Here is a 26,696-nt window from a genome sequence, read left to right as displayed (position 1 = left end):
TGTATTTTGAAAAATAAAAAGCTATTATTTAAAAAATTTTGATAAGGTTATATAGGGGTGAGCCTTTCTTGGGGTCTTTGAATTTCCCTATGTAGATGATCCTCATCGTTCTTGGCTTCCCTGCTATACTTCCTCTCTTTTTAAATATTCTCTCTTTTCTGGGTTTTTGTGATGCTACTCTCTCTTTGTTCAGTTAGTCATATTTTAATTTGGTTTCCTTTTCTGACTTATCTATGATCTGCCCCCAATCCACATGAGAGTTACACCAATTACAGTCAATTAATTCACCATGTATTGATGGTTATAATAATTGCATTTGATTTATTAGATAAATCATGATGTATAAGTGTTTTTTGTACCCTCCTACCACTCTTTTAAGTATATTATAGTTGAAATAAAATTCATATGCTTTGACAATGTCCCTTTACCCCTATAAATCACTGTCACTTATTGACCTTGCTTCAAACCCATAACTTCTGTGGTCTGTAGGATACTGTTGACCGAACACCAATGTTTGATGGCTGGTGGCTGATGACCTGTGAAAGGCCTGGCAATATTTCCATCACTTAGCACAGTGCTTGGCACAAGGGGGTGTTTTGTAAATGTCTATTGACTGGTTTGTATTGAACCATTCTTTTAAAAGTTGGTGACTTCTTTGAGTTATATGCCTGTCAGTGGAATTTTTGAATCAGGGTATGAACATCTCAGTAAATTTGTATAATTCCAGCATGCTTTTCCAGGATACAGCTCTACCAACAATTCATTAATATGTCTGTTTCTACCTTTAAAATTAAGTTTCCATCTTTTATCTTTTTTTGCCAATTTTCTAGGTGTGAGGTAAAACTTCAGAATTGTTTTGATTTGTATTTTTTAAAGTAGTAATTTGAAGTATTTTTTTTATGTGATTAATAGTTTGTAATTCTTTTGTTTTAGAAAAAATTATCACAAATATTTTCCCCTAAGACTACCACTTCCTTTCTTATATTAAATATATTTTGTTTGTGTAAAAGTTTTTTAAATTTCATGTAATCAAAATTATTTTATCTAATTGCCTCAATTCCTTATTTGGTTAAGAATTTGTTCTCTACCCATAACTGGGAAAGGTATATTATTTATTTATTTACTTTTTTTTTTTTTTTTTTTTGGTATTATCTTTATATTCAGATCACGTGTTCATTTTAAATTTTTTTCTTTGTAGAATTGGTATAAGATGATGGTCTGATTTCTTTCAGATTACTTTCTTGTTTTCCTAACTATTCTTCTAAATTAGAGAGTTTTTCTCAAGGTAATTTATATTTGCAGGTTTACAGAACACTAAATCTAACCCTAGTTTTTCTTCCAAGCTCCACTTTTGGAACTGAAAATTTTGTAAGCATTTCAAATCAGCATTTCCAAAATAGAACCCATTTATAATTTTTTTCATGTAAATTATTTTAATTTTAAATTTAATTATAATTATACATTTAAATATGAAAATTTCCTCATAAAACCACCTCTCTTTTCAACTTTGGCATTTATGTCAAAGGCAATAACTATCATTCTTCAAGCCACACAAATTTGCAACCATGATGTTATATTCAGCCTTCCTCATTACACATACTTAATCAATTGCAAATCTTGTCATATAATCCTCTACAATATTTTTTGCATAGTCATCTCATCATTCATTATCACAATGTAGACTTTCATCACCTCATACTTGGGTTATTGCAGTGGACTCCAAATTGTTCTTTCTTCCCCAAGTCTTTTCTCTCTTTGATCTGTCCTTCATATAACTGCTGCTGCCGAAGTGATTTTCTTAAAGTGCAAGTCAGACTATGTCATTCTTTGCTTCATAAATTCTAATATCTGCTATTACCCTGTTACCAGTAGCTCTGTTACCTCTAAGATTGAATATAAATACTTCTATTTGGCATTTAAGGACCTTAACAATTGAGCCCTGACCTGTCTTTTCAGGCTTATTATACAGTTTTCCTCTTCTCACAATTTACAGTTGATCTAAACTGTTCTTTTTCCATTTTGTTATGCACAGCATTGTCTTGCATCTCTTTGCCTTTGCACTGGCTTTCTTTCACACCTGAAAAACACTCTTCTTAACTTCATCTTTCAAAATGACTATTTTACTTAAAGCCTCAGCTCTAGGAATACTTTGTGCATGAGACTTTTCTTTGTCCTTTTAGCTGCTTGCACTTTCCCTTGAAAATCACCTTTTTTTTTATGTAAATAGTTTGTCTCTATCTATATACATATATTTGTCTCTCCTGGAATATAAGCTCCTTGAGAATAAGGAATTTTTTTGTTTGTTTTTCCTGAGGCAATTGGGGTTAAGTAACATGCCCAGGGTCACACAGTTAGAAATGGTAATTGAGGTCAAATTTGAACTCAGGTCCTCCTGACTTCAGGGCTGGTGCTCTATCCATTGGGCCACCTAGCTACCCGCAGGGGTGTTCTTTTAATGTTTGTAACATAAAGGCACATAGGCAATTAATAAATGCTTATTGATTGACTTTAACAACTCCAGAAAAGAATTTCTTCTCAGTCTGGGTAATTACTCAGTGTTTGGGGATGATTTGACTGGTTTATTCACTTGATATTACCCAGAGATGAATTCCCCTGTGAATAGAATTGTTCTGTCTTCCCTCCAGGAGAACTCTTTTGTGGGAACACCTACTCCTTTGGGAGACTGGAATCCAGAACTCTCTAGGATTTGAAACTTGGCCTTATCCAGGAAATATTCTGTCCCCTTCTGTTTAGAAAGTTGGGGCAGGATTATCCAGAAATCTGGCGCTATCCAGAAAATTGCTTTTCCTCTGGTGAAAAATTGTATCAAAGAAGCAATTTTAAACAGCATTTCATGATGCCCAGAACACTTTAAGAGATCACTGCCTGAGGAAATTTTATCAATTTTTAATGGGAGGCAGTATGGCTCTGGAGTTAGAAGACCCCGCTTCAAATCATGTCTGATGAATGATGAAAACTTAATTTGCCTCATTTTCTTTATTTGCAAAATGGTATTAGACTAGTAATTTCTGAGATCCCTTCCTGTTTTTATTTCTATAATCCTATCTCTTATCTAAGAGATTGGCTTACATGGGTCTTTTCCTGGAGTTACATGGATATGATGCTGTTAGCCTTTGGCAAGCATTGTTATCCTGTTGCCTCCTCTCAGATTACGTTCCATCTGAACCTTTCTGACTGATTTTCCAGTGTAAAATCATTGTTTTAAGTAAAGCCATTGTTTTAATCTACAATAGTCTGAAGTCAAGCAAATTATACTGCTATGCTGGGACTTAATTACTAATATTCATGGAAGTATGAATGATTTGACAAATACTTGAGACCAGCAAATATCCTGTACGCTCTCGAGGATTTAATAGCATGTCCAGTCCATTTGCCCTGACAAATTCCAAGACTTGCCCAGATGTAAACCATATTTCTTTCTTGCCTACTACCCAGCTTTGCTAGACAAACAAGCATCCTTTGATCCAGAACTCTAAAAACCTGACCTAGATTCTCTGAGGACATTAATTTATGCAGCTTTTGAATTCCTACTCTATTGCTGCACTTGAGTCATTTTGATGAGTATTTATGTGAATGCAAACTTACTTTGTTTGCTCTATCTAGCTGCCTGTCCCTAGAACAGTGTGATACATGCCTAAGTAAGCTTTCTTGACTTTTGCTCTAACACTTCCTATGTCTTTTTACCCTCTTCTCCTCTTTCTTTCCCCCTTCCCCCATCCTCCTTCACAACCCTGCCTTCTGATTAAATCCCTGTAGTATTGCTTTTGGAAAGGGTATGTCAGTTGATTGTCCTGGTAATCAATTTACTATGTTAGGTCTTGCAGACCAGAACTCCCTTCCCTAGATGTTACTCTGTTGTATTTATTATTCTCTTTAGAATATGCTCTTTATGGTCAGAGATCATCAATTAAGAACAGAAATGGATCTTAAGGGTCATGGAATCCATTCTCATTCTATTGGGACAAATAACTTGCTTAGGGGTATATCTCATAAATGTCAAGTAGGATTTTAGCCCAGAACTTCTTAACTTCTAAATATAGTTAATCTATTTATTCAGTGCCATATCAGTCAGTCTCCCAAGAAATTATTTTACAGAGCTAGAAAAAATTATAACAAAATTTATCTGGAAGAATTAAAGATGAAGAATTTCAAGAGAATTAATGGAAAAAAATGCAAATGAAGGTGGTCTAGCTGTACCCAACTTAAAACTATTATAAAACAGCAGTCATCAAAACCATTTGCTACTAGCTAAGAAACAGAGTAGTTGATCAGTGGTGTAAGTTAGGTTCATAGGACATAATAGTCAATGATTATAGTAATCTAATGTTTGATAAACTCAAAGAATTTTGGAATAAGAATTCACCATTTGACAAAAATTCTTGGGAAAATTGAAAATTAGTATTGTAGAAGCTAGGCATTGAGCCATACCTAAAATCCTATACCAAGATAAGATCGAAATAGGTTCATGATTTAGATATAAAAGTGATGCTATAAGCAAATAAGAATAAAGGATAGTCTGCCTTTCATATCAGTGGAGAAAGAAAGAATTTGTGGCCAAAGAAGAACTATAGTACATTATGGAATGCAAAATGGATAATTTTGATTATATTAGTTTTAAAAGTTTTTATAGAAACAAAACTAATGCAGACAAGATTAGAAGGGAAGCAATGAACTGGGGAAAATTTTTATATCCAAGAGTTCTGATAAAGGCCTCATTTCTAAAATATATAGAGAATTGACTCAAATTTATAAGAGTTCTCCAAATATCAAAAGATATGAATAAACAATAAACAATTTTCAGATGAAAACATTAAAACCATTTATAGTAATATGAAAAAAATGCTCTAAATCATTATGGATCAGAGAAATGTACATCAAGACAACTCTGAGGTACTACTACATACATCTCAGATTGACTAAGATCACAGGAAAAGATAATGACAAATGTTGGAGGGAATGTGGGAAAACTGGAACATTAATACATTGTTGGTGGAGGTGTGAAAAGATCCATCCATTCTGGAGAGCAATTTGGAACTGTGCCTAAAGGGCTATCAAACTGGGCATATGCTTTGATCCAGCAAAGGGCCTGTATTCCAAAGAGATCATAAAAAAGAGAAAAGGGACCCACATGTGCAAAAATGTTTGTGCCTTTTTGTAGTGGCAAAGAACTGGAAACTGAATTGATGCCCATCACTTGGGAGAATAGCTGAATAAGTGACATATGAATATTATGGAATATTATTGTTCTAAAGGAAATGATCAGCAGGACGATTTCAGAAAGGCTTGGAGAGACTTACATGAACTGATTCTAAGTGAAGTGCATAGAACCAAGAGAACATTATATATAGGAACAACAGGTTATGTGATGATCAACTCTGGTGGATGTGGCTCTTTTCAACAATGAGGTGATTCAGGCCAGTTCGAATGGTTTTGTGTTGACGAGAGCTATCTGCACCCAGAGAGAAGACTGTGAGGACTGAGGGTGAATCACAATATAGTATTTTCACCTTTTTTTATTATTGTTTTCTTGCATTTTGTTTTTTTCCCTCATTTTTTCCCTATTTGATCTGATTTTTCTTGTGCTGCTTGATAATTGTGGAAATATGTATAGAAGAATTGCTAAACATGTGTTTAACATATTGGATTACTAGCCCTCTAGGGGAAGGGGGTGGGGGAAAGAGAAGGAAAAAAATTTGGAACACAAGATTTTTCAAAGATGAATGTTAAAAATTATCTATGCAAATGTTTTGGAAAAGAAAGGTGGTTTTTTTGTATTTAACATATACTTTATTTTTATTTTTTATTTTTTTAAATTATAATCACTTTTTATTGACAGAACCCATGCCAGGGTAATTTTTTTTATAACATTATCCCTTGCACTCACTTCTGTTCCGATTTTTCCCTCGCACCCTCCACCCCCTCCCCTAGATAGCAAGCAGTCCTATATATGTTGAATATATCGTAGTATATCCTAGATACAATGTATGTGTGCAGAACCAAACAGTTTTTTTGTTGCACAGGGAGAATTGGATTCAGAAGGTAAAAATAACCCTGGAAGAAAAACAAAAATGTAAACAGTTTACATTCATTTCCCAGTGTTTTTTCTTTGGGTGTAGCTGCTTCTGTCCATCATTGATCAACTGAAACTGAATTAGGTCTCTTTGTCAAAGAAATCCACTTCCATCAGATTACGTCTTCATACAGTATCGTTGTTGACAGATATAATGATCTCTTGGTTCTGCTCATTTCACTTAGCATCAGTTCATGTAAGTCTCTCCAAGCCTCTCTGTATTCATCCTGCTGGTCATTTCTTACAGAACAATAATATTCCATAACATTCATATACCACAATTTACCCAACCGTTCTCCAATTGATGGGCATCCATTCATTTTCCAGTTTCAGGCCACTACAAACAGGGCTGCCACAAACATTTTGGCACATACAGGTCCCTTTCCCTTTTTTAGTATCTCCTTGGGGTATAAGCCCAGTAATAGCACTGCTGGGTCAAAGGGTATGCACAGTTTGATAACTTTTTGGGAATAATTCCAGATTGCTCTCCAGAATGGTTGGATTCGTTCACAACTCCACCAACAATGTATCAGTGTCCCAGTTTTCCCGCATCCCCTCCAACAATCATCATTATTTGGAAAAAAAGTTTTAATAATAATAATAATAAAAAAACCCTTCTAAATATAGTACTTTGTTCTACATAGCTAGAGCAACTAGATGGCCCAGTGAATAGAGTGCCAGCCTCAAAGTGAAGAAGACTTCCCTTCCTGAGTTCAAATTTGTCTTCGGACACTTATCTGTGTGACCCTGGGCAAGTCACTTTATCCTGTTTGCTTCATTTTCCTCACCTGTCAAATGAGCTGGAAAAGGAAATGGCAAACCATTCCAAAATCTCTGCTAAGAAAACCACCAATGGGATCCCAAAGAGTAATTTCAAACAGAAAAAAATGACTGAACAACAAAACTTATTACACCATGTTGCTTCATTTTTAGAGTATGTATTTTTGGCATTTTAATATCCTACCTGTCACATAATACATGCTTAATAAATTTTTTTTATTCATTCATGTCAGTCTCCTTAGGAGAACAATAGCAAAAACTCCAAATGCACCATTCTAATCATGATATTGATTCATTCAGAAGACAGAAACAAGGTAAAGTTACAATAAATGAATATAAGAGCATGGCAATATATTTTGATTGTTTAGAATGACCTTAGTTTTGTGAAGGAAGCTAAGAACAATTAAAAAAGGGTTATGGTTTCTCTTTTCTTTGTGCTGGGGGAATGAATTATTGAAAAAAAAGGGACTGTTTCTTTGCTTGAGGTTGATAGTTTAAATGACAATGGAGAAAAGTCAGGAAGACAGCTAAACTTTTTATTTTGTTTCCATTTTATTGGAAAAGATTACTGACTTTTTCACTGTAAATGACAGAATAAAAATCATTAACAGTTGATATGCAAGATAAATAAGGAGATATTAAGAGAATAGTTAGTTCCCCATAAATTCATTACCTGGCTTAGATTAATTACACCCTTGGGTACTGAAAGGACTGGAAAATATTTCTGAGCTATTGTCAGTAATATTTGGAAGCTTATGGAAGACAGAAAAAATACCACAAAAATAGGGGAAAATGTCCTGATTTAAAAAAAAAAAAAAAAAAAAAGACAATAATCTATAAAGTATAGGCAGCTGAGTTAGACTTAGCAGTGGATAGACTCCTGGATTCAGTCATATAAACTTGGTTTCAAACCTTTTCTCAGGCACTTAATATTTATCATCATGAGCAAATTATTTAGTTTCTTGAGACCTCTGTTTCTTGATCTGCAAAATGGGAGTGTTGCAGACCTTTTGCCAAGAAACCCCAAATAGGATCATGGAGATTTGGACACAATTGAATAATAACAAAAATCGTTACAGTTAGATATAGAAAATCAACTTCACAAGTAAAATATGGTAAATATTTTATTTGAAAAAGATCTGGGAGTTTGTTGGACTTTAAGCTTAATATGAGTCAGTAGTATGAAATGCCAGCTCCTAAAACATTTATGGTGTTGAACTACAGTAAGATAATGCTTCCAGGAATAAGGAGGTGATAATCCCTCTGTATTGGGTCCTCATCAGACCTCACCTGGAACATTGATTGGGTTCAGTTTTATATGCCAGATTTAAGAAGGATTTTAATAAACCTGAGAGTAGGTAGAAAGCAGTCATGAGAATCAGTTGAAGGAGTGGGCACACTTAGCCTAAAGGAAAGAAGATTCAGTGTAGACATAATAGCCTTTTTCAAGTAGTTTAATAGGAAAGGGGGCAGATTTAGAATTGGAAGTGACCTCAGAGTGATCAACTCTAATCCCTTCAGTTTACAGATGAGGAAACCTCCAGTCAGGTCAAGTAACTTGCCCAAAGTCACATACCTAGAAAGTAGCAGAACTGAGATTTGAACACGTATTGTCTAACTCTTGAGTTCAGCACTCTCTGAACTCTACCCTGCACCATCTGTTTGCTATGTTCTGTTTGACTCCATAGAGTGGAACGGAGGTGTTACTGAAAGTTGCAAAGGAGCACATTTAGTTTTGATGTCAGGGAAAAAAAAACCAAACCCCAAGCCAATTTTCTAACACATAGAGATGTCCTGATAGAATGCCTAATAGGTAGGTTCTTCCTTCTTGGGAGGTCTTCACACAGAACCTATATGGCCAATATTGGGTTGTTGTATTGGGTTGTTAAAATGGAGATTCGTTATATTGGCCTTGGTGCTTCTGAGGTTCATTCCAACTCTTAATTTTTGTAGTTTTTTGATGAGGCTTCTTTGATCAAATCTCTGCATCCATACATGTTAAATGTATGCTGTGCTATGTAAGGTCTGTATTGGAAAGCACTGGAAAATCTGACCGGGATTGTAATGAGAGAGGGAAGTTGTGTTTGGAGGACAATTAGAATATGGTTATAGTCTAGGAGAGATATAATAAATTAGAACTAGGAAACAAAGAAGGAGTTAGATGAAGGAGTGATTGGAAGATAGGTATGACAGGACGAGACAGTTGACAGAATATGGTTATGTCAAATTAGTTCAACAAAATATTCTTTCTTTCGTAGTTTAGGTTATCAAAGGGGGAAAGGACAGGGATGAATCTAAAAAGAGTACAGTTTGTTTTTTTTTTTTTTTTTTTTGTTTAAAAATATTATTGTTTTAGCTCAGGCTTATCACAGTGTTTTAATTATCATGGAGACTTTTTTTATTGCTTCATAACATCACTTGGTGCTGTATAGCATATAAGAGATGTTTGGGGACTAAAACTCCTAGTTTTTGGAAATGTTGAACTAAATCTCTTTAAATTTTCTTTTCTATAAATTTGGTTAGCTTAAAAATCTAATCTCAAAAGTAATTTCAGTTTACTTATGTCAGGGAGTCTAAGATGTTTAGAACTCTCTTTCTGAACTGTTGAGCAAAGAAATTAATGCACTCTAGTAGAAAAAGATGTTGACTGATAAAGCAGTTGGTATTAAGTGATTTGCCCAGAGTCATACAGGTAGTAAATGTTAAGTGTTTGAGGCCAAATTTGAACTCGCGTTCTCCTGACTTCAAGGGCCAATGCTCTATTCACTACTCACTGTGTTAGAATATTTAAAGAAATTCCATTGTGAACTGATTCAACCATTCTGGAGAATGATTTTGGAACTGTACCTTAAAGGACTATAAAACTGCGCATACTCTTGGACCCAGCAGTGTTTCTACTGGGCCTGTATCCCAAATATATCTTAAAAGAGAGAAAAGGACCCACATGTGCAAAAATGTTTGTGGTAGCCCTTTTTGTAGTGACAAGAAACTGGAAACTGAGTGGATATCCATCAGTGGGAGAGCGGTTGAATAAGTTATGGTATATGAATGCTATGGAATACTATTGTTCTACAAAAAACGATAAGCAGGATAATTTCAGAGACCCCTAGAGAAACTTACATGAACTGATGCTAAGTGTAATGAACAGAACCAGCTAATTGTACACGGCAACAAGATTATACAAAGATCAATTCTGATAGACCTGACTTTTCAACAATGAGATGATTGAGGCCAGTTCCAATGATCTTGTGATGATGAGAGCCATCTACACCCAGAGAAAGGGCTGTGGAAACTGAGCATGGATCACAACATAGCATTTTCACTTTTTGTTGTTTGCTTGAATTTGATTTTCTTTCCCATTTTTTTCCTTTTTGATCTGATTTTTCTTGTGCAGCAAGATAAATATGTATGCTTATATTGGATTTTACATATATTTTTACCATGTTTAGCATATATTGGATTACTTGCCATCTAGGGGAGGGATTGGGGAAAAGACAGGAATTAGAACACAAGATTTTGCAAGGGTCAGTGTTGAAAAATTATCCTTGCATATGTTTTGAAAATAAAAAGCTTCAATTAAAAAAAAAAGAGAGAATTTGCAAGATATATAAAAATTAAATAAATTTTTAAAAGTTCCATTGTCTACTGGCCTAAATGTTTGTAAATTAGAACAAATCCGGGTTCCTTTTGACAATCCATTTATATTAATTAAAAATTTTTCATGGCAATTTATTAAAATTTTATCAAATGGATCATAGGATGATAGAGCCAGAAAGAAATTAGGAAGCCATCTATCTAGCCTTACCTATTCACTTTATAGATGACACTGGAGCCTTGACAGGTTAAGTGGCTTGTCCATGGTCATGTAGATTATGTAGAATGTCAGAAGTTCAAATCAGACCTTGTCCTTTTATTCCAAATCTAGTGCTCTGTCCATTAAAACTGCATTACCTCCCACAATAACTTCTTGAATTATTTTAAGCCATTTTGGATGACATGAAGTTCCATAGTTTGAAAATTCTTTTTTTTTTTTTAATATTACTTTGTATGCTATTTTTTTTAAAAATACCATTGCAATTTACAAATCTGTTGACAAACAAAAAAGAAAGGAAAGGTTTTCTTTTGAGTTTTTTTTTTTTTTTTTTTTTTTTTTTTTTTTAAAGGCAATTAGAGTTAAGTGACTTGCCCTAGGGTCACAGAGCTAGGAAGTGTTAAGTGTCTGAGGTCAAATTTGAACTCTGGTCCTTTTGACTTCAGGGCTGGTGCTCTATCCACTGCACCACCTAGCTGCCCCTCTCCTTTTACAGAGAACATCTGTGCAAGAGGTGGAAATTTTCCAATTTTTAAAATTTTTATTTTAAATTTAAATTAAAAATTTTAGGTTATCTGTGTACATTTTTAAAAAACATTTCCTATGAATCATGTTGGGAGAGAAAAATCAGAACAAAAGGGAACAACTTTAAGAATAAAAAATAAGGTGAAAATAATATGCTTCAATCTGCATTTAGGTTCCATAATTATCTCTTTGGATGTAGATGGAATTTTCCATCCAAAGTTAATTGGAATTGCTTTGGATCACTAAATTGCTGAGAAGAATCAAGTGAATTATAGTTAATCATCATACAGTTTTGCTCTTGCTGTGGACAATGTTTTCTTGGTTCTGCTTGCTTCACTTGATATAAGTTCATATAAGTCTTACCAGACTTTTCTAAAATCAGCCTGTTCGTCATTTCTTATAGAACAATAATATTCCATTACTTTCATATACTGTAACTTATGAAGCCATTCCTCAATTGATGCGCCTTCACTCATTTTCTAGTTCTTTGCTACCATAAAACGTTTTTTGCACAAGTCCTTTTCCCCCTTTTCTGATTTTTTTGGGATACAGATTCAGTTGTGGAACTACTAGATCAAAGGATTTGCACACTTTGATAGCCCTTTAGACATAATTCCAAATTGCTCTCCAGAATGGTTGGATCATTTCACAACTCCACCAATAATGCATCCTCTCTAACATTTATCATTATCTTTTCCTGTCATCTTAGCCAATCTGATAAATGTGAGATGGTACTTCAGAGTTGTTTTAATTTGTATTTTTCTAAATAATAGTTAATCTTATTATTTTTAAAAATGTACAGTCTTATCAAAAGATATTATCATTATGTTTCAACTTCTTATTAGATTATTACTTCTGCTTTTGTAGTTTCTGAAAATAGCATGTATACGTTCTTTTTTTTAAACAGTGCACTTTCTTTGACCACATCATTTTCATTAATATATTACTGAAAAATCATTAAAGAATGAATGACATAAATAATATTTGCTGTACTATAGTACAGATTGAGTATTTTTGAATACTGACTACTTATATCAGTAATTATGGCCCATCTACTGGAATTTAGAAGTATGTGTATTCCCATACATACTACACAGTTATATGTGTGAATGTTATATGTTTATGAGTACATAGATATACACATACATGTATTTTTTATTTGAAATATCTTAAAATAATGTCGATCTAATAAGGTTAGTTGTAGATAACGTTTATAGTTATTCTTGAGAAATAGTACAATAACAATATTTCAGAGTCTGATTCTTTTTGTACAGCAAAATAACGTTTTGGTTATGTATACTTATTGTGTATCTAATTTATATTTTAATATATTTAACATCTACTGGTCATCCTGCCATCTAGGGGAGGGGGTGCGGGGGTAAGAGGTGAAAAATTGGAACAAGAGGTTTGGCAATTTGTTAATGCTGTAAAGTTACCCATGCATATATCCTGTAAATAAAAGGCTATTAAATTAAAAAAAAAAGAGAGAGAAATAGTACAATATATCGTCTTCAGATAAAAATTGAAAATGTGGAACAATTGGTAATAGAGTTTAATGTATATCAAAGGTAAAAGTTAACTCTAAATTAAAACTCATGAAGATATTATTCATTCACACACATAAAACACATAACCTGCATATAAACAAAAACACGTATATGCATGCATGTACACATACCTTTGTGTATACATGTTCATATAAAGTAGATTTTAGCTGAAGTTGGTTTTGGACTTAAACTTAAAAGCTTTTCAGTTAAAGTTGGGATTAGATTTCCCACAAGCTCTTGAGTTATTGTATAATATGGCTAAATCACTTGGCTATACATTGCCTCTAAAATTCTGTTCTGATATTTTATGAAGGTATCCTGGGTTCTTAAGTGTTTTAAATATTGAAAAAACAATTTTCTTAGGTCCTATCAGCCTACGGGCTTTGAGCAATGGACTATAAAAGTTGGATTATGGATTCTATATCTATGCTTGAGGTGTGAAGTATAGAAGAGCCCATCATTAGGTTAGTCATAGGGTCTTTTTCTTTTTTTCCTTTTTAAACTTTAGCAACTCCTTAAAAATTAAAAAAAAAATTTTTCCCCAAATTTTCTCCTTCTCGCTGCCCTACCCATTGAGAAGACAAGAAAAAACCCTTTACAAATAGTTATGCAAAACAAATTTCTACATTAGCTATGTTCCATTTGTCCTACCAAAAAAAAAAAAAAAAAAAACAGGAAAAAGAAAAGAAAATAGGCTTCCATATGCATTTTTTTCCATCTAGAAGTAGATATTGCATTTTTCATCATGAGTACTTTGCATTTCTGGTGGATCATTGTGTCAATGAGTTTACTAAGTCTTTGAAAGTTTCTTTATTGTATTGCCATTATTGTTCAGATTGTTCTGATTCTATTTTGTTTACTTTGTATCAGTTTACACAGGTCTTCTAGGTTTCCTGAAAGCACTTCTTTTCATCGTTTCTTAGAGCTTACTAATATTCTGTCACTTTCATATAGCGTAATATATTCAGGCATTTTCTTATTTCCAGATTCTTAAACTGGGTTGTGACTCCTATGGGGTCTCATAACTGATTGTGGGGATCTCAAAATTATGATTTATTTATTAGTTAGTGTTTATTTTATGTACCCATTTTATATACCTATATACAAAAATCACATAAAAATTTCTCAGGTAAAAAAGACACAATCCTGGGCAAGTCACTTAACCCTCTGTTTGCCTCAGTTTTCTCATCTACAAAATAGACATAGTAATAGAACCTACCTCCCAAAGTTGTGAGAATTAAATGATATATTTGTAAAGTTCTTAGCATGAAGCTGTAACATAGTAAGTGCTATAGAAATGATAGCTTTTATTAAATATTATTAAAAACAACCTGTTTTATTCATACTGTGCAAATTGGCAAAGATGACAAAAAATTATATCAAATGTTGGATGGGGTTGTGGAATGATAAGCACATGAATACATTGTTGATAGAACTATGGTGGAATATCAATTTAGAATTTTGCAAATAAGTAACCAAAATGGCATATTCTTTGAGACTCCAGTTCTGGAAAGCCATCAATGAAATAAACACACACATACACACACACACACACACACACGCACACACGCACACACCCCTATCTCATATATACCAAAACATTTATAATAGCCCTTTGTTGAAAAGCAAAGAATTGGAAACAAAATAAATGTCTACAGACTGGGAGGTAGCTAAACAAATTGTGGTACTGAATGTAATGGGATATTATTGTGCTATTAGGAATGATATATGTGATTAAATACAGAAGCATGAAAAGATCATCATGAAGTAACAACAATAATGATGACAACAATAGTGGTATACACAGAGTAACTACAATAATGTAATGGAAAGAACAACCACATACCAAAAATTTGAACTGAAACAAAATGCTAAAGATCAAACATGACTCAAAAGAAGAAATATGAGAAGTTATCCTCTTTGTGATGGTATGAGGCCCACAGGTGTTTGACATTGCATGTTTTTAGATTTTTTCCAATGTATTTGATCAGTGATGCTGATTTTCTTTTCCTTTTCTATTAAAAAAAATTTTAAAAACAAACTTTATTTTTTTATTTTTATTTAATAGCCTTTTATTTACAGGTTATATGTATGGGTAACTTTACAGCATTAACAATCGCCAAACCTCTTGTTCCAATTTTTCACCTCTTACCCCCCCACCCCCTCCCCCAGATGGCAGGATGACCAGTAGATGTTAAATATATTAAAATATAAATTAGATACACAATAAGTATACATAACCAAACTGTTATTTTGCTGTACAAAAAGAATCAGACTCTGAAATATTGTACAGTTAGCTTGTGAAGGAAATCAAAAATGCAGGTGGGCAAAAATATAGGGATTGGGAATTCAATGTAATGGTTTTTAGTCATCTCCCAGAGTTCTTTCTCTGGGCGTAGCTGGTTCAGTTCATTACTGCTCCATTGGAAATGATTGGTTGATCTCATTGCTGAGGATGGCCAGGTCCATCAGAACTGGTCATCATATAATATTGTTGTTGAAGTATATAATGATCTCCTGGTCCTGCTCATTTCACTCAGCATCAAGTTCTTTTAAGTCTCTCCAGGTCTTTCTGAAATCATCCTGTTGGTCATTTCTTACAGAACAATAATATTCCATAATATTCATATACCACAACTTATTCAGTCATTCTCCATTTGATGGGCATCCATTCACTTTCCAGTTTCCAGCCACTACAAAGAGGGCTGCCACAAACATTCGTGCACATACAGGTCCCTTTCCCTTCTTTATAATCTCTTTGGGATATAAGCCCAGTAGTAACACTGCTGGATCAAAGGGTATGCACAGTTTGATAACTTTTTGAGCATAGTTAAAAACAAACTTTATTAATAGGCTAGTTCTCTAGAAGGGCTAGGGGAAGGAGTTCTGAACTAGCATAAATATAAAATTTTAAAAGGTCATGACAAAAATTTATTTGAAGATTTTTTAAACTTTTTATCCTATTACCTATGTGACCGTGGGCAGCTAACTTAACCTTCTTTCTGCCTTACCTTATTCATGTGAAAATGTATTCATGTGTGAACTAAAATGATCTCTAAGGCCTCTAGATCTAATTGTCAAGGATAGATGCCAAAGACTGACTAAAAGTTCTTTCCAAGTTAACATTGATCCACCAATAACCACACATTGTTGTTTCTTAATTTCATTCATGATCATCCAAAACAATTATCTGTATCTTGCCTACAAGACAAAATCCATTTGAATATTTGTACATTGTAGAATTAAGCAAAAACATAGCTACATAGTAATACATAGTAATGTTGCAGATGTGAAGTCAGGAAGAGTTGGGCTGAGGCATTTATTAACAATATGATTACAAGTTACTTTATATCTACTTGCCAGAGTTTCAGAATCTTTAAAATGGGTATGATAAAAGCAGCTATCATCATATTCTTAGTTCTTAACTTTTTTTTATGTCTTGGTCCTCTTTGGCAATCTAATGAAGCTTATGTTCTCCTTTTCCAAATATGGTTTTAGACATAAAATAAAATGCATAGTAGCAGGGTAACCAGTAAAATTAAAATACAATATTTATCAAAATATAATTTTTAAACATCCATATATCCATGATTAAGAACCTCTGCTGTATGTGTCATTCTTATTATTTGAGAATGAATGTGGACCATTTCTAATCTTCCATTTTATCAACTCTCTCAAAAAAGAGAGTGGAGTTAGATTGGCATGGCTTTTAATAAGGCTGTGCTAATTTGGAACTATGCCCAAAAGACTATCAACCTGTGCATATACCCTTTGATCCAGCAATGTTTCTACTGGGCTTATATCCCAAAGAGATCTTAAAGAAGGGAAAGGGACCCACATGTACAAAAATGTTTGTGGCAGCCCTTTTTGTAGTGGCTAGAAACTGGAAACTGAATGGATGCCCATCAATTGGAGAATGGCTGAATAAGAGAATATACCATATATGAATGTTATGGAATATTATTGTTCTGTAAGAAACAATTAGGAGGATGATCTCAGAAAGATTTGGAAAGATTTACATAAACTAATGCTAAGTGAAATGAGCAGAACCAGGAGAGAGTACACGGCAATGAGAGGATTATAAGATCATTTCTGATTGATGTGGCTCTTTTTAACATTGAGATGGTAGAGGCCAGTTCTAGTGATCTTGTGATGATGAGAGCCATCACCACCCAGAGAAAGGACTGTGGAAACTGAACATGGATCATAACATAGCGTTTGTATTCTTTTTGCTTGCATTTTGTTTTCTTTTTCATTTTTTTCCCTTTTTGATTTAATTTTTCTTGTGCAGCAAAATAATTGTATAAATATGTATAAAAGAATTGCACATGTTTAACATAAATTGGATTACTTGACATCTAAGGGAGGGGGTAGGGGAAAGAGGGGAAACTTGTAACACAATGTTTTGTGAGAGTGTTAAAAAATTATCCATGCATATGTTTTGAGAATAAAAAACTTAAATAAAAAATAAGCCTGTGCTAGCTTCTAGTGATCATCTCTTTATTTTCTAAGTACTTATTCTTTAAAATAATATATATTCTTAGTTTCTAAAAATCAATATTAAACTTATTGACTTGTAGAAGATTTTCCTTCTCCTTGAAAATCAATAAGATATTTCTACCTCTGATCTTATAGAACATAGAGAAAGGCAGTAAACAATCTCCAGATTTCTTTTTCTTTCTTTCTTTTCTTTTCTTTTCTTTTCTTTTCTTTTCTTTTCTTTTCTTTTCTTTTTTTCTTTGTTGAGGCATTTGGGGTTAAGTGACTTGCCCAGGATTACACAGCTAGGAAGTATAAGTGTCAGAGACCAGATTTGAATTTAGGTCCTCCTGACTTAAGGGCTGATGCTCTCTATCCACTGTGCCACCTAACTGCACCCCAAATTGATCCATTCATCTCTTTGTTTATACTTAGAAACTTATGTTACATTTTGTGTTGTAATTATTTTTTATTGTATTTTTCTACAAGACTATAAAGCTTTAAGAGAACAAGAAACTCATTGTTTTCCTGGGCTAGGTTTCTTCAATTAATGAAAAATAGATAGTTGTTCTCTGAATATCCTCTGATCAATTTGGACTTTCAACCCCTCTTCAACCATTTTCTCTTTTCTTTAGCCAATTTAGAGATGATTATTCTTGATTGAAGAAATGAACAGAATTATATTAGTTCTATTGCTTTTTCATCTCTTATTAATCCATTCATCTCAAATAATAATATTCTTTTATCGTTCCTTTTCTTGCTACCAGCATAGCTTAAGAAAAAAAAACATTGAATTTTGTGATGGTCATTGGTGATGGGGGAGAGCATTATTATGTTAGAATGGTAAAGATGTCTTATTTGAGTTGGATGATAAAAGGAGAAAGTGAGATAAATGCTTAATTGGCTTGAAGGAAGTAGTTTTTTGTTTTTGTTTTTGTTTTTGTTTTTATAGGGGATTATGTTTGTAGGCAAAAAGATTCGGGGAGAAAGGGGATGGGTCAAAGACCCAGGTGGAAAGGTTTAGTTTTATAAAGAAGGAAGGATATTTGTAAAAATAGGAAGAGAAGTTTTGAAATAGATTATGTAGAAAGGATTTACTTCTTGTTAAATCAGGAGGCACAGTTATCTTGAAAGTAAAAGGGTCTCAGTTGGGTTTTGAGGCAAGAAAAATCTAATAGGTGTTAGCAGGAATGTTATAAGATGTTAACAGGTTGAAGCTGGTACTGCCTGATTAATCTTCCTTTTACAAAGATCTAATCATGTTACTCCTATTCACTTTCATTTTGCTTTGTGTTACTTATAGAACAAAGTCCAAACTTTTTTGGCCCATTTTTCAAAGTTCTCCATAATCTGGTACCATCGTACCTTTCAAAAGTCCTTACACTACTTTCTCTATATTTTATGCCCCATCCAAATTGAACTATCTGTTCCTTCTTTTCAACTTTCAAGCCTTGACTTGTTCTAGGAATATCCTTGTCTTCTTTCCCTATTTTCATTAAAATTTTTCTTGGCATTTCATGTCTTGTTCATGTGGTACCTCCTCGGTGTTTTTCCCCTCTCAATTGCATGTGGTCTCTCCTTCAAACTGTTTATAGGTCTTTGTTTATACTTAGAAACTTATGTTACATTTTGTGTTATAATTATTTTTATTGTATTTCTCTATAAGACTATAAAGCTTTAAGAGAACTGAAACTCAAATTGACTTATTTCCACTTTATCACTTCATTGATGTTGAAGTATTCTTCCCAGAGCTTTGTATATTCTTTTAAAAAATATACTGAAAGAAATGAGTTGAGGATTGTACAATGCCTGGCACATAGTAGGTACCTAAATTCTTTTTTGATTGAGTAGCAGAGAACTTGTATTGAATTTAATCATGATGATTTGTGTGACTTTCTTTAGCAACATTAAGCACTCTCTTACATTTAAAAATTATTAATTAAAGCAAAAGACGGGGTTGGGTGTTGGGACTACAAAGACAAAAATAATAGTTCTTACCCTTAGCGATTTTATTTTTGAAAAAAACAAGAAATGGAGAGTGAGTTACTCAGGATTGCAGATTACCAAAATAGATACAGGGGGATATCAATATAAAGGGATTCTAGGGTAAATCCTGTGGCTGTGGGGTCCAGACTGCTTTGGGAGGTGAGTAAAATCAGAAGGTGGCTTAGTTTTTATTTGTAACCTTACACTTAAAAAAAAAAAAGGAAACAAAACACTAAATTTCCACCTTTTTTTTCAATAACATTTAGATTTGAAACTTTGTGTTTTTTTTGTTCCAGATTGATCCAAAAGACTATATGTTTAATGGCTTGAAGAATGAAACAGTAGGTCGCTTACCTGGTAAAGTTGCAGGACAGCAGTTCGTCATTCAAGACTGTGAGAACTGCAACATCTACATCTTTGATCACTCTGCTACAATCACTATTGATGACTGTACAAGCTGCAGAATCTTTCTGGGACCTGTAAAAGGAAGTGTATTTTTCCGGAATTGCCGAGATTGCAAATGCATAGTAGCCTGCCAGCAGTTTCGTACTCGGGATTGTAGAAAGCTAGAAGTCTTCTTGTCTTGTGCCACACAACCCATTATTGAATCCTCAGCAAATATCAAGTTTGGATGTTTTCAGTTTTATTATCCTGAGCTAGCTTTTCAGTTCAAAGATGCAGGACTAAGCATCTTCAATAACACATGGAGTAATGTCCACGACTTTACACCTGTGTCAGGAGAAAACAATTGGAGCCTCCTGCCAGAGGATGCAGTGGTTCAGGACTGTGTTCCTCTACCTACTCTTGAAGAGCTCAAAGCTGTACGAATATCTACAGATGCCAGTAAGAGCATTGTTCCAATAACTCGGGGTCAGAGGCAGAAGATTAGTGAAGAATCCTGTTTGGCTGTTTTATTTGCTGGTGATTATACTACTGCAAATGCCCGGAAACTAATTGACGAGGTGAGAGTTTTTTCTTTTTCTCAACTAACTTTATCACAAAATACCATTAAAAGTAAGTCACATTTTTATTCTCAACTTAGTAGTATTTGGTAGCCATTTTAAAATCTAAATATTTATTTTCAATAGATGCTTAGCAGAAGTTTTTTGCTGGTTCAGACAAAGGAAGTATCAATGAAACCTGAGGATGCCCAGAGAATTTTCCGAGGAAAAGCGCCTGATTTCATTCCTTTACTAGACAAAGGTAAAACTGGAGGGGTTAAAATGTTGTCGGGAAATCTAATTATACATAAAGGTATTTTATGGTAATTTTAACAGGAGCCAATCCACTTCCATTCTTGTATATACATATATTACCCATTGGACTAATTTCTGATTCTGTGGAATTGCCTTGAATATTTTTCCTTTCCTCAGTTCTTCCAAGTTATCTCCTTATAATTGTTTAAAACTTGTGAAATTCTTTGTCCTTCAGAAAGCTTTTCTTAACTGGTGGTGAGGTAGTGATTTCCTTTTTTTCTATTGTGTTAAGAAATGAAACACCTTACCACTGTAATTTCCTTACTGAAAAATTGACACATATTATATTGGGATGCTGTAGAACTGGCAAAAGATAATAAAGTTTCTGCCCTGGCACCCAGGATACCTCAGAATCAACCAGAGTCAGGATAAGCAAAAGTCCTTAGTCTTTATTCTTGGTCTTTAGGAGTAGAAGTGAAGAGGATGGAAGAGAATCTCCACAACCGCCTTTTTCCTCATCCACCGCAAAATGACTCTGGCTCGTCTTACTCCACCCCCTAGTCCCGCCTGCAGTCCTCTGTATACACCAATCGTTGAGCCAGCACAGGATAGTGGGAAGGACCATTTTTCAAGCATATGCCCATAGAGTATTGTCCAATCAGTAATTAACCCTAAGTGCTTGAACCGACCTCAGTGCAACCATTCAAGAGAGTTACTATCCTACCTTTCAAAGAGTTTCAGCCCTCTACAGAGTCTAAACTTTGAAAGACATAAGAATACTAATATGTCAAACTTGAAAATATATGTTTTATGTGTATATATATATATATATGACAATTCTTGGCATATCTAAAATTGCCATTGTACACTTGTCTCACAAAGTAATGTTTCTTAAGCAGCAGATCTTCCCATGAAATTCTGTTTTGGAAAAATGTCTTTTGTGCACATTGAAATAAGAATTGGGATGTCTGTTTTGCAAGTGACATTTTCATGATAAAAGTTAGAGTTCATTTTAGTTAGTTGCTTATGAGGGAGGGAGAGAATGTTTAAAAATCTTTTTGATTCATCTAAATTTTATCAGCCATCTTTTGATATTCCAGGGCAAATTTGTAATGTGCTTTAATTTGTTTGGAACACTGATAAGTGCTCAAATGAATAGTCATATAGAGATTTAACTGAATGACATGTATGTCAATAATGATAATATAATCAACTCTCTGACAGTAATTTGAAAAGAGGGACTGACTTGCTTTGTTAGAGGAGCTATGCCATTGGGAGTTCTGCATAGCAGTAATATCTCAAATTTAACTCTTAAGGTATTAAGAACTCTTAAGGATGATTAAGAACAGACTGGCTGGCTATCTTTGAATATGTTTTAGCCTCTCCTTGAAAAGTAGATATGTAGGTACTTGATTTTTATTTTTATTTATTTTATATTTTTAGTGACAACTCATGAAGCTTTTGAAACTGTAAACCATATTATTTTTCCATATGTAGACCATATTATCTGTCTTTCAGGAACTGACCTGAATATATTCCAATCTTCTTTTCAACTCCTAGAATTGTGAAAAGACTCTGAAAACTCTTTCCCACTTGAATGTACTATATTTAGCTCTATTATTGGAGGTAGTTAATAGGAATAATAAGCCTAAATTCAAGCTTTACATTTTATGATTTTTAGATTTTGTAGCTTAAGAAATACATGATTTTTAAGTAATTTACATATTCTTTAAAAGAAATAATCAAAATCCAAATTTGATCATTTATTGTAAACTACACCTACTTACCATAAATTTATCATAAACTACTTGCTCCTGTTTTTTTCTTGTGTTTACTTTAGTTTGGTAAATTGCCTCATTCCTATGTCAAATGGAATAGAGCTAAATGGGGAAATAGATAATTTTCTCTTCCAGAAGCTCTCAGTTGAATTCATTTAAACTGGCAAATACTACTTTTATATTGTTGTTCTTCTTTTATGCCAAATAGTGGGGAAAAAAGAACTATCTTGAGATTAAATTAGAAATTAAATACTGCTGAGAGAAACAGAATGGCCTTATTTCACCCTCTTTTTTTTTCCACCACACACATAATTTCCGATAAGCAATGTTTTTACCATTTTAAGAATATTCACTCTGTGGAAAGTTCTGGAAAGGCATTTTTCTGTTTACAAGTCTGGGTAGTAATTATCAGTTGAATTTGATCTATTACTAAGTTTAGCCATTCAAGAGGGATCTTGAATCTTCTTTGACCTGAAATTTTCATATAAATGTTCAATTTTTTTTCTTTCAGTAGAATATTAATATTTTACTAATTATGTTAGCTCTTGAAAAGAATAGCATAGGAATAGGGACTACTGGACTTATCACTTACTTAGTGGAGAAAGCTCTCCAATAAGAATCCAATGTCATTGGATTCTGTTGTGTCATGATTTTTTTTCTAGAGCCCCCAAATTGGGTTGACAAAATATACTGTGCTTTCTAGAACCCCCACACCAGGTTGATTAAAATATCCCATCCTAGTGGAGAAGTGATGAGAACGGACTTCTGAGGACGGTGGGAAAATGGAGTTTGTTTATTCCAAGTTGTCTTTCCCTTTTTTATACCCTCATATTCTTATGTAACAAAAACACTGGGCATGTGCTAAGTATATACTATGCATGTGGGACCACATAAATGACTTGCTATTGTATGTAGTTTGCCACCTGGTATCACTCTTCCACCTGATATCATTCTGCTTCAATCACAATACAGGTTGTCACCGCCTCCTGATTTCTTGGGAAGGCTGAGGGCCCTTAGGGGAGATGGGGAGTCAAACTAGGCATTGTTAGCAAGTTCCCACTGGGTTGAAGGGTCTTTTACCTCACCCAGAATTCCCCCACTGTCTGTGACCCTCTACAGAATTCTAACTATTCTCTACAATTTATAGCTTGGTTATCTAGAAGCTCTTAATAACTTTTTATTTTGAAAATACATGCAAAGATAGTTTTCAACATTCACCCTTGCAAAACCTTGTGTTCCAGATTTTTCTCCCTCTTTTCTCCCTCCCAGAAGCAAATAAATTAATATGTGTTTAAACATGTGAAATTTTTCTATACATATTTCCAAATTTATTATGTTGCATAAGAAAAATCAAATCAAAAAGGGGAAAAATGAAGGAAAAAAAGCATGCAAACAATAACAAAAAAGATGAAAATACTATTTAGGGATCCACATTCCTGGATAGATACTAATTGACACTTTTAATACAAAAATCAATACAAAGATCTAAGAGGTAAATTTTATGATATGTTTTAGTATAGGCCCACAGTTCTTACTTTGAGCAATGAACAGAGATTTTCTAAAAAGAAAGAAAAAAAGAAAAGATAGAAGAACCTTTGTCAGAAATGAAAAAAGACTGTACAGCCACAAAGTGAAAAAAGTGTCAGATACATTTGTAAGATTTATATTTCAAAGATAAATAACAAAGATAACATCGGATCCAGTTTCATTTAACATTAAGAAGGCATAATCTGGTAATATTCTTTTATCCCATTTCTTATTGGTCAAAATTATTTGGAATCTCGGCTAATTTAATATACTATGAGGAAAGTCTGATCTGATTTAGGTGATTCCTCACAATGAATGACCATGCTAGACCCAGATAATAAAAAAAGAAAAAGAAAAAACCAAACAAACCGAAAACTCTTGCAACAATTTGAGCTATACTTATTCATCCTGCAATTTTCTCAGTTTTATTAAATGATACTACTTACAATCTATGACCATTTTTCTCTAAGATATATGTAAGATTTTGTTTTCTGTAAGATTTCTACAGATAAGTTTCTATTCTTGATCAGTGTTGCACTTGGGTGTTGTTTTTCTGCTTTACAGGGGAGGTCATTGCTAATTGGAGTAGGTTGTAGGCTCTATTGTTCATTTTAATAGACAATTGAATTACAGTAGTCAAACTAATTAGGAAATGTTAGAATAACTTGGATTGATATCCAGTTTTGTCATTTCTTTCCCATTTTTAGACAATAGTTTAAACAGGTCAGATTGGAGTTGTTTTAATTGTGTGCTACCTTTTTTAATCCCTTTTGTTTGTATCAATTTTGATTTTTGTCCTAGCAAGTTGGTGGTTTGATTTTTCATAGAAAGCTAGTTTAAGAACAACTAACATCAGTAAAGAGTTATTTCTTGTCTGTAGAAATAAAAATGAAATTGACTAAATATTAGAAGCTTCTTTGTTGGAAAGAATAATTTTAATTTTTAGGGGAGCTAATGGTAAGTGCTTGAAGTTAATTTCTACTATTCTAATATAAATAAGCAAACATAAATAAAATCACTTTAAGGAATAAAGGTGATTTGATATTATCCTTTAAAGATAATCTTTTTCTTTGCATTCATCGAACATTTAGCCATAGATACTTTTTGAGAAAATTTCATATCAAAAATGTGGTCAGTGATCCCTTTATTTCTTTGTTGAAATAATGTTTTTAAGAAATTTTTAAAAATAGATTCAAAAATGAGCATTTGACAAATAGGTAGTCTTGAAAAACAATATGATATTTCTCTCAAAGGCCTCTTTGAAGCTTCCTCATTTGTTTATGAACAAAAAAAAGGTCACCATTGAAATATATTTGCCTCCTTTTACTGAAAATTAAACATTGTCAGTAAATGATGTTATGAAAATATTATTATAGTCTGTTCCAGAAGGTTTCACATTTATTGTGAATTTTGAGGACCTAGGTAATGCTTTAAAAAAAAAAAAAAGGCTCTAGTACTGAAATCCTTTTTTCTCCCTCTTCTATAGTAAACAGGAAATTTTAGTGAGAAATTTCTGGCTTTCTTTGAAAGCATTTACTGTAGTGCCCTGTAGGAATGCTTATTAAAATCATACTCTTATTTCTCTATTGATTCAAGCTTTCCTCCTACTCTCAGTAACACTGAAAATGCTCAATTCACAACCAACCTCTTCGTTTTAACCCAATATTTATTTATTGTATGAGCATCAAAATCCTGCTGTTATTTTCATTTGATGGGGCAGTCAATTCTGAACCTTTTTCATGATACAGCTTTCTTTTAGAATGCCTTCACTTTCCCTGATCACTGTCTCTTTCCTCCTTTCCCTGAAAGATTATCTGCGATTCTCCCAACCTCTGAAATATTTTCTGACTAAAAATCTGCTTGGTTTTTTCAACTATCTTTTCTTTTTCTTTGACTATGTATTTTATAACTTTTGCTGTTTTATCATTACCATGTTTAAAAAAAACTAAAAATTTTCTTGTATGATTAAGACCACATATAAAAAATACTCTATATCAGTAAATTTATTTATAGAGTAGGATTGGGGAGGATGACAGCAGTGACGATAGTGATTTCATTGTTATTGAGATCTCCTGATGAGGAAACTCCCTCCTTTTACCAATGGAGATCATCAACTTACAGAACTGAGAGAGTTGTTTAGGACATTTTGAGGTTATTTGATTTGTCTGGGGTCTCTCAGCCAGTGTTAGAGATGGTAATTGAACCCAATACTGTCTTCTAAGTTGGCTCTCTATTCATCCAGTTATACTACTTCTCCTTTTATGACCTAATGTAAATGGTTCACTTATCTGTTTAGTTTCTCTGAGAAAAAAGGAACCCTATTCATAGTTGTTTTAGTGGCTGGTATAATGTGGTAAGCCCTTAAATAATCTAGATGATGAAAAGCTAACCATTGTAATGTGCAATCATTGCTGTATGGGTATGCTAAAATAGTGAGAAAGTACCAAATTTTAAGTTTTCTTTACTACTATGTCATTCTCTCTACAAAAAATTTAAAAAGAAATGTAGTGGTTTTCTATATTTTAAAATTTATTTTTGATGAGTAATATTGTGTTTTTTTTGAGAGAAACAAAGGAAATGTCATATAGCACATCCACTTTATAAATAAGGATATTGAGGGATAAAGTTTACCTAGTAGATTAATGATAGCTATGAGTATAACATTGTTTCAGATTGGTTTTTGTAGATTTTGATAGTAGAATTTTAAGATCTTTAAGCATAGAAAAGTCTTAATTTTTCATATTTTACCAAATATGTATTAGAGGCTGCCCTGGCTCACATCAGGATTATTTGGGTTTAGATTCAATATTAATATTACCATTAGTTATTCAACATTTTTTTAAAAAGAAGATTTACTTACCCCAACTTTTATGTTTCTATTAGGATTCAACAGAGATTTTCTAATATTTAACTTGGATAGATCCTTCTTATCAGGTGTGATCAGCAGAGGGAGGAAGGTATGATGACTTACAGGGG

The 26,696-nt window shown here is 33.2% G+C and overlaps 1 protein-coding gene across 6 annotated transcripts in view; it reads left to right on the top strand.

Annotated features, from left to right (window-relative positions):
* The window catches only part of RP2 (RP2 activator of ARL3 GTPase), a 71,547-nt gene that overhangs the window by 11,072 nt on the left and 33,779 nt on the right, over positions 1-26,696 (top strand). For all 6 annotated transcript variants that reach the window (XR_004232912.1, XR_004232910.1, XR_004232911.1 and 3 more), the window contains exons 2-3: positions 19,516-20,181; positions 20,308-20,422. Coding sequence is in view for 3 of the 6 variants with exons in the window: in XM_031959077.1 (XP_031814937.1) it covers positions 19,516-20,181; positions 20,308-20,422 (781 nt within the window). In the remaining 3 variants the exon portion in view is untranslated. The remainder of the gene's footprint in view (positions 1-19,515; positions 20,182-20,307; positions 20,423-26,696) is intronic.

Source organism: Sarcophilus harrisii, chromosome 3 (assembly GCF_902635505.1).
Source record: "Sarcophilus harrisii chromosome 3, mSarHar1.11, whole genome shotgun sequence".
NCBI lineage: Eukaryota > Metazoa > Chordata > Mammalia > Dasyuromorphia > Dasyuridae > Sarcophilus > Sarcophilus harrisii.
The sequence above is the reverse complement of the archived record's forward strand: the minus strand, read 5'-3'. Positions and strand labels throughout refer to the sequence as shown.